The 16,221-nt window shown below is 36.9% G+C and overlaps 1 protein-coding gene across 6 annotated transcripts in view; it reads left to right on the top strand.

The window, feature by feature from the left end:
• Positions 1-14,863, top strand: part of ASB5 (ankyrin repeat and SOCS box containing 5) — a 38,234-nt gene extending 23,371 nt beyond the window's left edge. For 4 of the 6 annotated variants that reach the window (XM_057419212.1, XM_057419211.1, XM_057419213.1 and 1 more), the window contains 6 exons: positions 7,745-7,824; positions 8,718-8,825; positions 10,300-10,450; positions 10,586-10,720; positions 12,791-12,982; positions 14,252-14,863. In XM_057419212.1, coding sequence (XP_057275195.1) covers positions 7,745-7,824; positions 8,718-8,825; positions 10,300-10,450; positions 10,586-10,720; positions 12,791-12,982; positions 14,252-14,379 — 794 coding nt within the window. In that variant the 3' untranslated portion in view covers positions 14,380-14,863. Of the gene's footprint in view, positions 1-4,514; positions 4,583-7,744; positions 7,825-8,717; positions 8,826-10,299; positions 10,451-10,585; positions 10,721-12,790; positions 12,983-14,251 lie in introns of all 6 variants that reach the window. The other 2 variants (XM_057419215.1, XM_057419216.1) reach the window with 1 other exon arrangement.
• The last annotated feature ends 1,358 nt before the right edge of the window (positions 14,864-16,221 follow it).

The raw sequence follows: 16,221 nt of genomic DNA, 5'->3' as shown, positions 1-16,221 counted from the left end.
AATTCAAGAACTTAAGCAACAGTTACCATAGCTTCACAAGTAGCTGTTTGAATGTTTTAATACGCAGTGTATCTTTTGCCCTCACACTGTTTGGTGTTACAGATTTCCTGATCTATAGCAATTTCTGGTTTTGAACATTTAAGCTAGTTAGGTCAGTAGTTTCCAAAAAAACTAGGACATTCTCCCTTGGACAGAAAAGAAATACACAAGTTTATCAATGTTAACACTAGTCCTCCTCGATACGCTTCAGGGTTAGCCTCTTTTGCCATTCTTATGAAGAAATAGCCAAATTCAAGTTTTGATATTTTGAAAATCACAGTAAAATATGGAAAGTAATTTTTCCCGAAGAATCCATCTCAGCTCAGTGCAGCTACTTACAGCCTCTTTGTGATTGCCAAGCTGGGTGTATATATATTTATTGATGGACATCTTTGAAGTAAGTACTGAGAGGCTTGTGTTGCAGTTGAGGCTTCTGGTTCTTGCAGTTCACTTGAATAGCAAGTATATCTAATATCAAATCTGAAGGATGCTCTGTTCTTCCCTCTCTGTTCCCATCCATGGAAGTATCCAAACCTGACTTTATTCTTCAGCCACCCTTGCAGAGCAAAGTCATACTGCAATGCATCATGTAATTAAATATGCAGATTGGAAAATGGACTAAAAGTGATGCAGGAGGTGGGATATGTCATGATAAGATTTGGTAGAGGGGTGAAAAGATAGAGTCATGCTAGGGAATGGCCTTCAGCCTACTGGCTTGAGGGTCCACAGCCCCGCTAGTTTACCAAAGTCTCCTGCATGTGGCAAAAGTCAGCACACTAGGCCCAAGTTTGCTGCCCAGCTGGATTCTGCTTTTAAGGCTAGGGTTTAGGTCATGTGCTGCATTCACTTTCCAGCAGGCTGGGAAAATACTAAGAATTTTGAGCACTGCTAGGGGAATATTGCTTGCAGTCTGGATTAAGGCTGAGACTGCCTTTGACGAGCAAAATTATTCCAGGCAGAAGTTCTCCAGAATCTGGACTCAGCTCAGAATGTTCGTATGCCTTTTCTGTCACTTTCTATTTGGGAAGACTACTTAAAAACCCTTACTGTTTTTGTGACTTGTTCAAGGAAATAATAACAGCCTAAGAGTAGTACCACCTGCTCCGTGCACTCAAATCAAATCTGATGTGGATCCAGATCACTGGATTTAGAGGTTGATGTGATTTTGTACTTGTCACTCTACCCCTGGCACACAGAGCTTGCGAGCTACTTTCAACTAGAAAATTATCCATCCAGTTGCTGAGCCTTCAAGAAGATGGCAAAACCAAACTGTTCATGAGCAACGGACCAGGGCAGTTGTGGCTATGCTTTCATGTGATGGGAGAAGGGGTTGATACACTTCCTTCTGTGTGTGCAAAGCCTGGCACAGCTGCCATCATCATTGCCAGTGCCTTCACGTAGGATAATGTTGCTTCTGTCAGGAGCCAAGTGAGCTATATTTGGATACTGCTGCTGTGATTTTTTAGAATTTTTAATACAGTTTAGTGACTCATGTCTCTGTGTGAAAAGTATGTTAAATTGCAATGCCAAAGCACTCAAAATTTAGGAATTGTTAAAAGTAACACTGCCTGTGCCACACTGATTTGACCCTCTGATACATTATCCCAGAATCATAGAATGGTCAAGGCTGGAAGGGACCAAGAGAGATCATCTAGTCCAACCTCCCTGCTCAAGCAGGGTCATCTAGAGCACATTATTCAGGATTGTGTTCAGAAAGTTCTTGAGTATCTCCAGGGAAGGAGACTCCACAAACCTCTCTGGGCAGCCTATTCCAATGCTCAGTCACCCTCAGTATTTGACAACACAGTCACATGCTGTACTTTTCCACAAAGCCCCTTCTTTCTTTGATGTGCAAGATGGATGATCTGCTGAGAATGCAATCACTTTATACTCAGAAAATTGCACCCTATATTTTCCTGTATGTTGTAAAGTTTAGAAGGCCTGTAGTGAATGGTAAGGAAAAACGGTTAACATTTTAATGTCCTTAAAAGCAAATTCTATTCTTGTCTTCGCTGTAGCACCTGTGTGTTTTAAGACCAATCACCTAACCTGAAAGTTTCTTGACTGATCATGGTTATTATTATCTAAGGTTGAAATTTCAGAAGCTCAAAGGTCTCATAACCATAATTAAACTGTGCTTTCAGTGTACACTCTAAGGCCTAACTACTCTGACAAAAATAAGCTATTAGATTGGTCTTACAATTTTAGCATTAAAACTCTCTGTCTTTTGGTTCCTTAGTTATAAAATAGCAGGAATGGATGATGTTATGAAGATCGATTCAGCAAGGGTTTTGAAGTATTCTTTGCTATCGGGAGAATACCGTTAAAATGCAACATAAAGTTAACAATGTTATAGTCAGTTTATAATTTGGATAGCATGTCTCAAAGAACAAGAGATCCTATTAGATATGGAGGTAAAATATAGTTGGAATGCTAACTCACTCGTTGAATAAACAGTGGAATGGCAAAACCACTGTGTGGTCACATAATATGCGTGCACCACAAGCAGAACTGTGTAGGAAGGTAGAAATGGTTTATATGGTTTTCAAGAGCAGGATATAATTGGCATTTGCATTTGGAATGAAATCCCCACATTTTGAAAGTCTACATGATAGGAAACAATGGAAGGAAAATTGTTTTGAACTAATAAAGGTTGGTTTTCTTTGCATGTGTATATTATCTGTATATATTTATTTATTGTTATATAATTTGTAGTCAAATGAAAACAAAGATTCTTTTAAATATTGAAATGAAGTATTTCAATGCCACTTGAACTGTATCTTCTCCCTTAGACAAGTTTTAATCGTCTCTAGACTAAATTGGGATTCTTTTGAAGTTCTTCAATGTTGATGATTGCTGGAATTTCCTTTGTTAAATAGAAGTGGCTTGTTTTAATGTTCATATTTAATCACAGTATTTAAGCACCAAAGATGCATTCTTAACTTTTAAATCCTTGACTTAAGATTCTTTAGAATTGCTTTTTAACATCAAATATCAATTAAGTAGTTGACACTCTTCTTTATCCTGTTTGGGCATTAGAGAAATGGGTAATGTTTTAGTTCCACACTAAAAATCTGTTAGAACTTAATTCCATATACGAAATATCAGGCAGTTTTAATAACTGACGTGAGACCACTGATCATGGGGCTATAATGTTAGAGTTTTTCTGTTCTAGTTATTGATCCTGTCTGTTGCTTCAGTTGCCACAAACTGAAACACTCAAAATACATCTTAAGGAATAAAAGGGAGCAGTAATGAACTTATGCATAGCATTTGTTGGATTTGCAGAAATGAATGTTAGCTACAACACTTCCAAAATAGTTTGTGTTTCTCATCTCCCAGTACACGACTGTGGCAGGATTCTATTTTCAGTTTTTCTCTGATACTGCTTTTTCTGAGGGCTGGGACAGCATCTATTTACCTTTATGGAGTATTTTTCTGAAATGATGAGCTTTGGCATGAATCTTCTCCTACTCAAGTCAGGGAGGAGCCTTTCACTCATTTCCAGTCTTCCTTCCTTCAAAAATCACATTTTTAATTCTTTTAATATACTTTTTATACTGGGGTGGGGTTTGCTTTGCTTTGGTTTGGTTTTTCTGTTTGCTTGTTTAAGACTACACAAATTTTTAGAAATAAAACCCAAAAGGACATCATGAATGGGGTGAAGGACTTCTACAAAAATGTATTTCTACTTAATATTTAACTATTATGATCATAACTACAGGAACGAAAAATAATAGCAGGTAGATGTAAAGAAATGAAGTCTGTGGGAAAACATGAAGAAAATAATGACTTAGAAATGGATCAAAGTCAGAATTAAAAATCCACGTTTTGGGGATTTTCACTGCTGTGAATGTTTATCAGACCCCCGGTTTAGTAATCAAAGAATTGTTTAGAAAATGACTGAGGCAATAGTGAGCTGCTAAAAGAAAAACACAGTTCAGCATACAAATTAAATAGCATTTGGGATACGTTCAGAATATCTGTGTGTGTTTCTTTTCTAAGTATGTTATGAGTAAGTAGTAAAATAACATGAACATTTGGCAGTGCTTCCCTTACAAATTTGTGTACTAGCACTGATTTTTGAGGATACAAAACTATTTATCTCCTTGCACGAGGTTAAAAGGAGGGAGTTTGTCCTGCAGTTCTTATTCACCTCAAGGTTCTCTTGATTTAACTGTGAGTTTCTCTTGTGTTGAAATTCCAGTCCATCTCTCTTGGAAGGCAAACGCACAGATACTGGCACTATGAAAAGTTGTTATATTACAAAATGAAATGTGAAAATAAATGAAAAGGACTGCAGTCCTTCAGCATAAGAAAAGTAACCGGCAACTTGTTTATGCGCGTATCTTCGAAGCTGTGTTTACTGAAGGGTGCAAGTTCGTGTTACAGTGAGCTGCTGATCTCCTTCCAAACATAGCTGGAGTGAACAGGCCCAACTAGCAAGAACAGATGTTTGTTTTTTTATTTTCCAGATTGAAAGAAATGAGTAGGATTTATAATTGCAATTGGCTGGAAGTGCCATGGGGAGATGGAGACTTAGGTATTGTATGATACTTTGTAATTTATTTGTTTTTAACTTCACCTGTTAATACAGTGAATGTATTTATTCTTTCTTGTTAGTGTTTACAAAGCAATGTAGGCTGCCCTTCCTGGTAAACTTTACACCAGAGAACTTGGAACTAATGTGACTTCTATCTATATATAGTTAGAGATACTTTGTAGTCAGCAAGTCATAGACAACTTCAGTAGGGAATTAATGCATTAACAGTTTCGGAATAGATCATGTTTGCCAAGACTGCTGTTACAGACAACAATGAATGAAAAACTGTCCTTGTTTATGTTCTTATTAATGCTCTCTAAGTGAGAGACATAGCAAGTTTGTAGATTAGCAGGAGGCAGCAATCTAGACAAAAAATTTAAGACACCTTTGATGTTTGTTTATGATGCGTATTTATTTTGCACATATTCTTGTTCCTATGGTATTTAATGATGAATTACTCTTTATTGATAAATCCAGGTGGAATGTGAGGGTTTTTTTTTTCCAAACTGGGTTTGCAGAAAATATTTCTGTAGCATTTTGGTTGTAGATTTTATTTCTAGTAGAGATGATACAGGCCTTTTGTATTTAATGGATTTAGCAGAAACAGCTAGCTGCCGGATGTCTCTACATGAAGACAAGGTTATAAAGTGGGCCTAGGTGCAAAATAGAGCTCACGGTGGTATCTGGCATCACTTGATTGATCTCAAATGTCACCGGAGTAATGACATTAACAGACACTCTTCTGAGCGATCCAAGAGGGAAAGAGGTGAAGGGAAGAAAGGTGGAAAACATTGCTTTCAGATTGTACCTGCACATTTGTTCTGTTTAGAGTTACAAACAGCTACAAAACTGTATTGTATTTATGGGCATAAAAACCTCATGACATTTGCAATTTTATTAGATGTTTTTCTTTATAACAAAGTGTCCTTTTTTTTGCCTGTTAATTTAGGAGTAGGATAAACTGTCAAGAGAGAAGTTCTCATCTATAGAGACAGGGTGACAAAATTACAAACGCAGCCTCTAAATACAGCTATCGTTATTTTTGAGGAACTCTTTGCAGCTGCCAGCAGAAGAACTTAATGGATCTAATTAAGTGGAATTAAAAAAACTTGAGTGCTGGTTCACATACTAGTAAGAAAGAAGACATTGGTCAAAATTCTCATAGTGATTGCACACAACTAGCCTACAGTAGGATTAATGTATCTTAGCTTAGATTGGGACGACAGAGAAAATACTGATGTGTTGTCAAAATTGGGTCACTTTCAGATTTCTGAGGTCAGGTTTTGTAGTATAATACCCTTAAAATCCCAGTCACTTTTGCTTACAGTTTTTTTTAGCTGTTATTCTGACTAACAGTAAGAATTGCAAAATATTACATTTAGTAAACCTTAAGTAAAAAGTATAGGAAATAATGTCAGAGTTTAATGCAAATAATTCTGGTGGTATTGGAAGCTGGATGTTGCCTGTGAAGGACCCTCACAGATACTGGATACTCTGACAGAATAGAAATCTCCATGCATTTTTAAGATCAAGTTTACAAATTTTTAATTTGCTGCATTTTTTAACATCTGTGATCAGCCTTATATGGTTTTAGGATAATTTTAATACTCAGCAGTGCTTTTGCTATATTTTTTGATCTGAATAGCACCCAGTAGTGCTGAGCTCCACAGTGTAGTTATGTGTTCCGTGAGGAGATACAGTCTTACATCTGAGTAAGTTTTAGTTTCATTCATTAACGCCTCTAGGAAAGCTGAGGTTTTATCTCGATTTCCATATTGTGCACTATTTCACGGGCTTTAACTGTGCCCCAATTTCTTTTCAGGTTGAGCAGTTTTAATCTTTTCTGTCATTTGAGGGAGCTGTTTATTGTAACCAAAAGTGTCCTTTCTGAAACAGGCCAGTGGACAGAAGGGGTCCAAAAGGGAATGGAAATGGTGTATTTCTAGTGAATAGTTACCTTACAGCTTAGAGGGATGATAGCCAGTGATTGAGCAATAGCCTTCTCATTTAAAATTCATCACCTTGTCACCAAATTGCAGTAACTGGCTTTGCAACAAGGTCAAACGCCTTTATGCATTAGAGGTTTATCTGCTGTGGTTACCAATTCATTTTACTTAGCTCTCTCTACCTTTGTGCAGGGATTTTTTGGGGGATTGATATATCTCACGTGAGTGATTGCATTAGCATTTTTTTAGAGTTCCAGTGATTTTCTTCTCACAGGAATAAATACTGGTAATTCATAATATATTTTGAAGATGGTTCTTCCTTGCACAATCTCTCAAAATCTGATCTGCAACATTCATACAATAAAGTGGTATCAGCTGGGTCTGCAACCATGTCTGGCTAGAAGGAACCTGTCAGTGGCCCATCTTCTAGAGGAAAGGACAGGTTCTTCACCAGCAGCCATGGGACGACCGTGGGACCTGGGTTGGGAGTTAAAGGCAGATATGTGTGGGTAAGGTGGGGTTGTTGTTGGGTTTCTTACTTCCCTCCTCCCCCCCTTCTTTTTTTGTGGGCGATAAGAAAATGAAAATAAATGCCAAATCTTTACATTAAGCATATCTGACTTTTTAGTTCTAATAGCCAATTGGAATGAGGACTTAGACTGATTTCTACTATAGCCATTTTTTAGAGTGATTCTCACTGTACTTCTTTCCTTGCACTTGCGTAGTAGCTGCAGAATAATCTCATACGTGAGGATTTCAGTATTGACTTTCATATGCATCGACCTTTTCAGGACTTTTTAGGCAGGTTTATGTCTAGTTTAGGTCCAAATATCAGTTTGCTAAAGTCTATAAATTTCTATATGCCAGCTGCAAAAATAAATTATATTAATTTTTTAAAGGAACAAAAATAGAAGTGAGAGATGGGAAACATGGTAGTTGATGGATTTATTAAATCAGACTAATGAAATCAGTATGTAAATATTTTGTTGTCTGCAACACATAATCATTTATTAGAGGTGTTTACAGTTAATAACAGATCAGTTTTTATTGTCTAGAAACTGATCATTTGAATTAGAGTCTCTAAAGGGGAAAAATCATTTCATTGGACAGTTGTCTTTATTCTATGCATTTTTTTTATTTTTTTTTGCTTTGCTTTATGCATTTCAAAATCTTCTTAATTCATATGGTTTACTCAATAAATGTTGTTGTCATATAGGTTCTTGGGCAGATCGCTCACCTCTGCATGAGGCAGCCAGTCAAGGACGTCTTCTTTCTCTAAAGACTTTATTGTCACAGGTGAAGGCCATGTTCTTAAAATTGCTTTCATTTTTAATGTTACTTTGTCTCTCATAGATTTTTAATGCAGACTGAGTATGCTTTCCTTTGGTTTGTTCACTTGAATTTTGCAGAGCAATACACATTTAAGAATTTTTTATGTGATAAGATACAAGTTAAAATTTAAAATATTTTCTCTGTATGTTTTAGAACTTCTCTCTCCCCTAAAAAAAAAACCAACAAAACTTACCAAAGCTGTATCTAAATTCATATCAATCTTCCCCTCTTGCATGGTATAAGTTAATGCGGTTCTACTGCGTTAATCCCTAAGGTAAATAGAGCTGGCCAGGAAGATACTTGCTGAGGGGAAGAATCACTGAAACATTCTGGGTTCTGCACAGCTGTGACTTAAAAATATATATTTTTAATGCAAAGGGAGGGACTATGAAACACTATACTTATGCTATTATTGTCATATTATCTACTGCAATACTAAAAAAACATACTATGGAATACATTTGATAAAAGCCAATAGATACAACTATTAGTTCTTAAGAATCAAACGTCTACTGCAGAAAATTTCAAGGGCTTGGTGATTTTATCAGTCCAAAACATATTTTCCTTGCTAAATTCATGGCTTTAGATAGTTCAGACTTTTAAGTTGGAGAATCATAGAATCACAGGACAGTTTAGACTCAGGGCCTTGTTGAGTTTTAAAGATCGCCATCAGTGGAGATGCAGCAACCTCTCTGAACCCCTGTTCCAGGGTTTCACTGTCCCCACAGTGATTCTTTTTGTGTTTACGGAAGATTTATTTATTGCAAGTAGAGTTTTAAGCGTAATTATTGTAAACTATTAATTTGAACAAGAACAGCTCTTTTATGATCTTTATATGCCATTCGTGTCCTGTATAGGGGTACAATGTTGACACGCTAACAATTGACCAAGTAACACCACTTCATGAAGCCTGCCTGGGAGATCATGTAGGATGTGCAAGAATCCTTCTTGAAGCAGGAGCAAATGTAAGAAGGCTTGATTTTGTATATGGAGTCCAGTGCTAACCTTGATTTAACTGAGAAGGATATATTCTGTGATTTGTATTTTATTTTAATTGGTATTTCTCTCTGCTCACCCTATTGATTGCATTGATCTCATTTAATTACAATAAACTGCCATCTGAAAGCTAGCAAAGGAAAGTGATGGGCAGACACTAAGACAAGTAACAAACTGGAGAGCATCTGCTAGCAGCATGTCACTAGCCTTATTTGTTTGAATTTCACTACATTATTTCCTTTGTAACTATGGAATGCATCCCTCTCCTCTTCTGGTTTCTTCTGGCTTTGAGTGGCTTCCAGAACATTGCCCTTTTAATCTTTTAGTCTCCAGAATGTCTTTTTGTTACACTGCACTTGTGCTCTTTTACAGTTCTTTGGTCTGAGTACAAAAAGGCACAGGATCTTTTCTGTGCTCCTGACACAGGCTGTCTTTCTGTTATCCCAAAACTTTATGGGACCTTAGAGACCACCTTCCTACAATCTCTGCTGACACTGCAGTTCATATGCATAGTTTACCAAATCTCTGAGCTTTGTGATGGAAATATTTATTGTCCTTAAAATTCAGTTTTGAGAACCATGTAGATTATATTTGTTATTACAGAAGACAAAAAAGAGAAAACATACATAGATGTTTCCAAACCCAATTCCTCTTCACCTCAGCTAGCACGAGGATTCTAAAGACATAAACCTAGAGATCCTATGGACAAAACTATAAGAACAAATATAATTTTTCTATCTGAATTTTTTTAGTACTTTTAATTGTTTTGGTGGGTTTGGGTGTTGTGTGGAAGAGGATATGCCAGAACCCTGGAAGGAGTCCTCTCCTAATACCTGTGCTCCCTCTTTTAGTATGATTAGCCCTCACAAGTCTGCCTAGTTTCTCCCCTCATTCTCCCACACTGTGAATATTTGGTTAACCAGTGAGGTGATGAGGTTGGTATTAAATCAGCAAGCCTGTAGTATCAGCTTTGTTTCCATCCTGTGAAATATCCCTTCAACCAGGAGGTTAAAACCACAGAAGAAAATGGCAAATCTCACATTTAACATGGTGTTTGCATTCTTGACAGAGCTGTGGAGAGAAGGCCCCCATTACCCCGTTACTACACACAGTGTACATTTTCAGCCCCAATGAAACAAAATAAGTGCAATGACTTTCAAAAATTATTTACTGGTCAGATGTTAATGTGTGCTCTTTGTTATTCCAGGTGTGTTTTGGTTTATTCAACACAGCTTAATCAGAATAATAGTAAACTAATTTCAGCTGAGGGGTGTGGTGGGAGGAAGACAGTAGCACAGGGACTGACCAATTTAGCAACCTTAATTCTAGCCAGTATTTTTTTTGTTGTTGTTGTTGTTATTTTAATGCAATTTCTAACTATATCCTGTTCAAAATTTTATCTTTCTTTCAGTTCTGTTCTGAAATAGATTTTATATATTCTAGGTAAACGCTACAACAATTGATGGAGTGACACCTTTATTTAATGCATGTTCAAGAGGCAGTGCGGCATGTGCTGAGCTCCTGTTAGAGTATGGTGCCAAAGCTCAGTGGGAGTCCTGCCTTCCATCACCAATGCATGAAGCAGCCAGTAGAGGTAAGGAATTACCTGCTGAATAAATGTGGAGCAGCTGACAAATGTCTCAATGCCATTGTTAAGAAATGTGTCTTGTTTTGTCTATGAGACAGCTTACTGAAGTTGAGCAAACTCTGTCATGCTTTGTACTGACAGGTCACAGTGAATGTCTGGAGGTACTGATATCCTCTGGTATAGATGTTGACCAAGACCTTCCTCATTTAGGAACACCTCTGTATGTAGCCTGTGTTTCACAGCAGATCCATTGTATTCGAAAGCTTCTTTATGCAGGTATGTAATGTTTTAAATAGAAGTATTACTAGTTTGTGAAATAAGCCTTTGAAGTAAGCTGTGCTCCATCAGTGAAACTAGAACCCTTGCTTGCAGGGCTGTACCATGAAGTTTATTCTGTGCTGCATGTTTGCTTACAATAAGTTACTGTGTCTTCCATCGTTTTTGTGGCATAACAAGCATATTACGGAAAAAGGAAGTATGACCAATAAGAACAGATGTTCTAGTAGATGCAAATTTTTAGCATCTACTACTGACAGCTTTGTAGGTGTTCATTTTCTGTAGGAAAAACAAAGGTTAAAAATTGGCTTTTGAGAAAAGAAGTTTTTACAGTAATGTTTGGTCTTTCAGCAGAACTTTTTTAGCAATGTAGTCCCACCATTTTTCATTTTTCAGCATGTTCTAATAGATCTTTTTACAAGGCATAGAGACCGAGTTGCAGAGAGAAGTAAGGTAAAAGGCATTTGATCCCGAAGTTCACATTATTTATTTAATCAATGGGGAAGAGATGTTGGAGGCTCACTCTATTTCAGCACAAGTCCAGGAATACAACTAGCATAGCTAAAAGATCATCTGCTGTGTTTCAGGTAACGACACAAAAGGCTTTTGTGTCCTGCAGCACAATGTGTGAAAATGTATATGTGAATAATTACAGACTTGCCATCATTGCATTGGAATTGTTTTCCTAGTTAACTGCAGGTTATTTAAAACTTAAGCAAGCAGTTAAATTGTCTCACATTAAGTCATTTTTGTGTCATAAAGTCTCCTTTATGTGATTAACTGTCCTGTGTCATGATTTTTATATTTAAGAGCCACAGAGGTATAATTAGTGTATTTGGGATTCAAATACTACCATACATTAAAAACAGTAACAGAAGGACATATTCTACACTCATTGGTAGCCTGAATTAGAAAAGAATATGTAAATTGCAATATAAGTAAACCACTTATGTGAGTCTGAATTTTTTCTCATTTCATCAATTTGTAAGGATGTATTGGAAGTTGAAAAGCAAATAGACAGTGAAATAGGCAAGAGAATAATACAGTGGAGCTGTTTCCAAATTGTTAATACTGAGAACAGTGGGTTATTCAGACTTCAATTCTAATTGCCTGTCCTGTGATATTATTATTTCACCCAAATGGGAATTAAAAAGGCAAAAAGTATTGATTAAGGGAGAAAAGTTGGTACAGAAGCCAATATTTGGTCTCAGAAGATTAGTAAATCTCTCTTAAGGAGTCTGGGTTTTTCTTCTAGAATAGTCTTAGAAAGCTGTTCAGCCAACTTCAATTTTAGGTGATTATCATCTTGCCTATAAAGGAAATTCTTTCATACTGGCTAGTTTTATTTAACTCTCATATGGACAATATTTTCTGGAATATGAGTGCATTACTGCAAAATAATTTAGTCCATTTTAATTTAATATAAGTTAGCAATTCCTTATTATAAAAAAGTGTAATAATTGCAATTTTGTGGATTAGGAGAATGAATGGTTTGGGTTTTTTTTTACTATTGGCTTTCTTGACTTAATTGAGTCCTTAATAGAAAAATCCTTGATAATGGTTGAATGAGATGAGAATCTATTGCAAACCGTTTGCCAACTTCAACACATGAAAAACTGTAAAGCATCCATGTTACATTCCTTACTGAGTTGGTGTACTTACAAAAATATAAATACTACAGTTTAGTGATCATTTTTGTAGACTTAAATAAGGAAAGTGTATTTTTATGTAGTGCAAATATTCTTAAACATGTACAATAATTAGGGCAACAATGATGCTCACATGACCTAATCTGATTTTTGTTTTCCTTTTATTTTTGTGAAGTATTTTCCTTTGAAACCTGGTTGTGCTTGAGTAATATAAAACCTAGGATAAGTGTACGGGTTCAAAACAATCCACTGATATGATTAGCTACATTGCTATGTAACAAAATTAATGAAGTGGCTAACTTCACTGTGGGGTTCTAGCACAGTGGGTGGGTTTTTTTGTTTGTTTTGTAATATCATCTTTACTCAATGACAATTGTAATTAATCACTTCTTACATCTCCTTATGTGCATCTGCCCACCAGGTGCCAATGTGCAGAAAGGAAAGCACTTGGAAACCCCACTCCATGCTGCTGCCCAGCATTCTAGTACAGAGATTGTAAACTTACTCCTTGAATTTGGGGCAGACATAAATGCCAAAAATACAGATTTTGAGAGGCCTGTCGATTTAGCTGCTCCAAGCAGTTTAGTGGAGAGAGTGCTGCTCCTCCATGAAGGTAAGATTGACCTGTGTCTTTTGTATTCTTAAAAACAATCCCCTCCCCCCACCACAGAAAAAAACACCAACAGCCCGAACAGCCCATGTTACAGAAGCTAATGCTGCGCTTCATGAAATAATCAAGTAAATTCCATTCTGACTATGAAAATACCCAGTAATATTTAGTCTCAGGACAGAGCCTGTTGACCAGGCAGCATCCAAACTTTTACAAGCCAGAAAAGTATCTTCTTATGTTTACTAGGTGATACATCAAAGCTACATTTTTATTGGCTGTTACAGACCTTTTCTTGTTAAAAAGAAAATTTCCATTTCAGATGAAAAATGTATTTAGTCTTGACCAGCTATCCCAATAATTTTAAAAAGGTATTTTTAAATGCATGTAAAGCAATTTATTTTGATAGTAGGCAAAAAGTTTAATTTTCTACATTTTCTTTGCTGTTTTATTAATACGTGAAAAGTAGTTGCTGGCACTTCAGAGTCCTTCAATACTCTTGAGGTCTGTTGCCTTAGTGAGAGAATATCCCAAAGGGAATTGGATTTGTTCAGAATGACCTATGTGCAGCATAAAAATAAGTTAAAAGGTGGGATATAAGCAGAGGAACTATTGCAGTAACTGTGGACATGTCTTTAGAGGTAGCACTGATTAATGATTTTCTCCAGTCTGAATGCTGTTAAAAAGGAAAAAAGCTCTAAAAACATTTGGTTATCAGAAAATTATCAAGGTCAGGAGGATTTTTAAAAGCCACAGCAAACATGTCAGAAATGAAAATGTGGCGACATGGAATGCATGTGGGTTTATTTCCCAGGGAAACATAGCAATGTGTTCATCTTGAGGGAGTGGGGGCTTAGAGGGACAAAGGTGTGATCATGAGCTAGTAAGTGCAATAAACATGGTCCAGGATCTTGGGGCATTTTCCCTACTTATGTGTGTTGCTATGTAGTGCTGTAGCATTTATTTCACCTGCCGTATGAATAAAAAATATAAAAAATACAATTTCCAAAGTTGCTGACATGTTAACATATTTTCTGGGAACAGGTTTTTAATTTAAAAACACAGATTTGCTGACCTGACCTTGCTTTTTTTGAGTGTTTGTCTGATTATAAATAAGGCTTCGGCAGTCCCAGTATTTATCTTTGAAGGCAAAAATGCCATGAAGAAAAAGGACAAATTTGCAAAATGTGGACTTTTTTTTAGAAATCCCATTGTTGTAAAACAAGTTCTGTCCTTCACACCTGTATGATTATATCCTGTCTTTTTTGTTTGCAGCCACACCATCTTCTCTTTGTCAGCTCTGCCGATTATGTATCCGAAACTACATAGGAAGAGCTAGACTGCATCTTGTCCCGCAACTCCAGTTGCCAACCATACTGAAGAATTTCTTACAGTACAGATAACAGAGTAACTAACCTTTATGAACATGAATAACAAGTACTTCTTTCTGTTTATTGTATGTTTTACCTAAAAAACTGCTGGGCAGAAAAATGCCTTTTACATATTACTTAAAAAAATGTGTCTTTGACAGCTGGTGTTGGTATAAAATAATTGGGAACCATTCAGCAACTGGTACCAAGGTGCTATTAAGGCTGAATTGAATAAGTGTGCTCATACTGGGGGGGGAGGGAATGATTGTATAGCTTTAGCTTAACACTTACTAAATAGCTTTAGTGCTGTTAATTTTAATTGTATTTACACTTCTAAGATCTGTTTGACACATCTGAAACATTAAGAGTTTCTTCATTATTATATGTTAAGTTTGTCCAGTTGGAGTCATTATTTTATCTGTTTTTAAATTTCCATTGTTTGTGTACCTAAAAATACTTGATGACAGGTGCACTATATACGCATTGTTAAAAATAATAATAAAAAAAGTTAATTTTTTTCTTTTTCTTTATATAGAAAATTCATTAATGAATGACAGAGAGTGAGAAACTTCCTTTATTTACTCCTGACTGTGCTGTGAATTGGAATTATGCTGCTGTGAACATAACCAGAGTTTTTTCAGCCACACACACTTTTGTGGTGGGGTGACCCTGGCTGGATGCCAGTATCCCACGAAAGAAGAGAATATATAATGAAAGGCTCATGGCTTAAGAATAGGGAGAGATCACTCACTAATTGCTGTCACTGTTTATCACCAATGAAATCAGAGTAGGATAATGGGAAATGAAACCAAATCTTTAAATCACCTTCCCCCCACCCCTCTCTTTTTAGGATTAAATTCATTCTAATTTTCAATACCTCTCCCCCATTAGTCCTCCACAAAATTCTCCAGTATGAGCCCTTCCCACAGGCTTTAGTTCTTCATGAACAGTATGGGTCTATTTCACAGGGTGCCTCCTTCAGGAACAGGCTGCTCCAGCGTGGCTTCCCCACAGGGTCACAAGCCCTGGCAACAAACCTGCTCCAGCCTCTGCTCCTCTCTCCATGGGCCTACAAGTCCTACCGGGAGCCTGCTCCAGCATGAGCTTTCCATGGGGTCACAGCTTCCTTTAGCCATCTCCATGCTCCAGTGTGGGCTCCCCCCTGTGCTGCACATGAATATCTGTTCCTCTGTTAACCTTCATGGGCTGCAGGGGACAGCCTGCCTCACCACGGGCTGCACATACCCTTGCATGGTGACAGTTGCCAGTTGTGTCAAAAAAGGTGGCACGACTACTCCAGCTAAATGCAGTACTCCTTTCTGTAGGCTTTTCATTTGGCCTTTGAGAACAGATTACTTCCTCAGTGACTGATACTCAATTCCTGCAAACCAAAGCATGAGATGCTTGAAAATTTATCACTTGTCCTGTGTGATTCACCCTCTTCCATTCCTTTTCAGTGACTCAGTATTTATGTTCCTACTGGAAAGATGCTAAGTGAGGAACTAACTATAGAGGAAGTTTTCACAAAGAAGAATGCTAACTTAGTTGCTAAATTATATCCACCTAATAAAATGTAGCTCTCTGACACTTGCCCTCATTAAAAGTAATCTTCATTTGTTTCTGTTCTTTGCAAATACTCTATTGAGGGCATTTTCTAGACTCCCTGTAAAAGACAGGCAGATGCAAGTAAGAGGAACTGCTTAGGAGTCCATATTGTACATACTCTGGAGCAAGTTGGGTGGTTTTGGTTTTCAGCCAGAAGCTAATAAGTTGTGGTTTTATGTACAATACCAGTGCCATGTATTACTTCATGAAACACCAAAGTGCCAAGCCAACTATGGCACTGTTGAACTTTTCTATGTAGAATGAGATCAT

Source organism: Pezoporus wallicus, unplaced genomic scaffold, assembly GCF_028554395.1.
Source record: "Pezoporus wallicus isolate ANWC-B61680 ecotype Strahan unplaced genomic scaffold, APGP_CSIRO_Pwel_v1 contig_2384, whole genome shotgun sequence".
NCBI lineage: Eukaryota > Metazoa > Chordata > Aves > Psittaciformes > Psittacidae > Pezoporus > Pezoporus wallicus.
The sequence above is the reverse complement of the archived record's forward strand: the minus strand, read 5'-3'. Positions and strand labels throughout refer to the sequence as shown.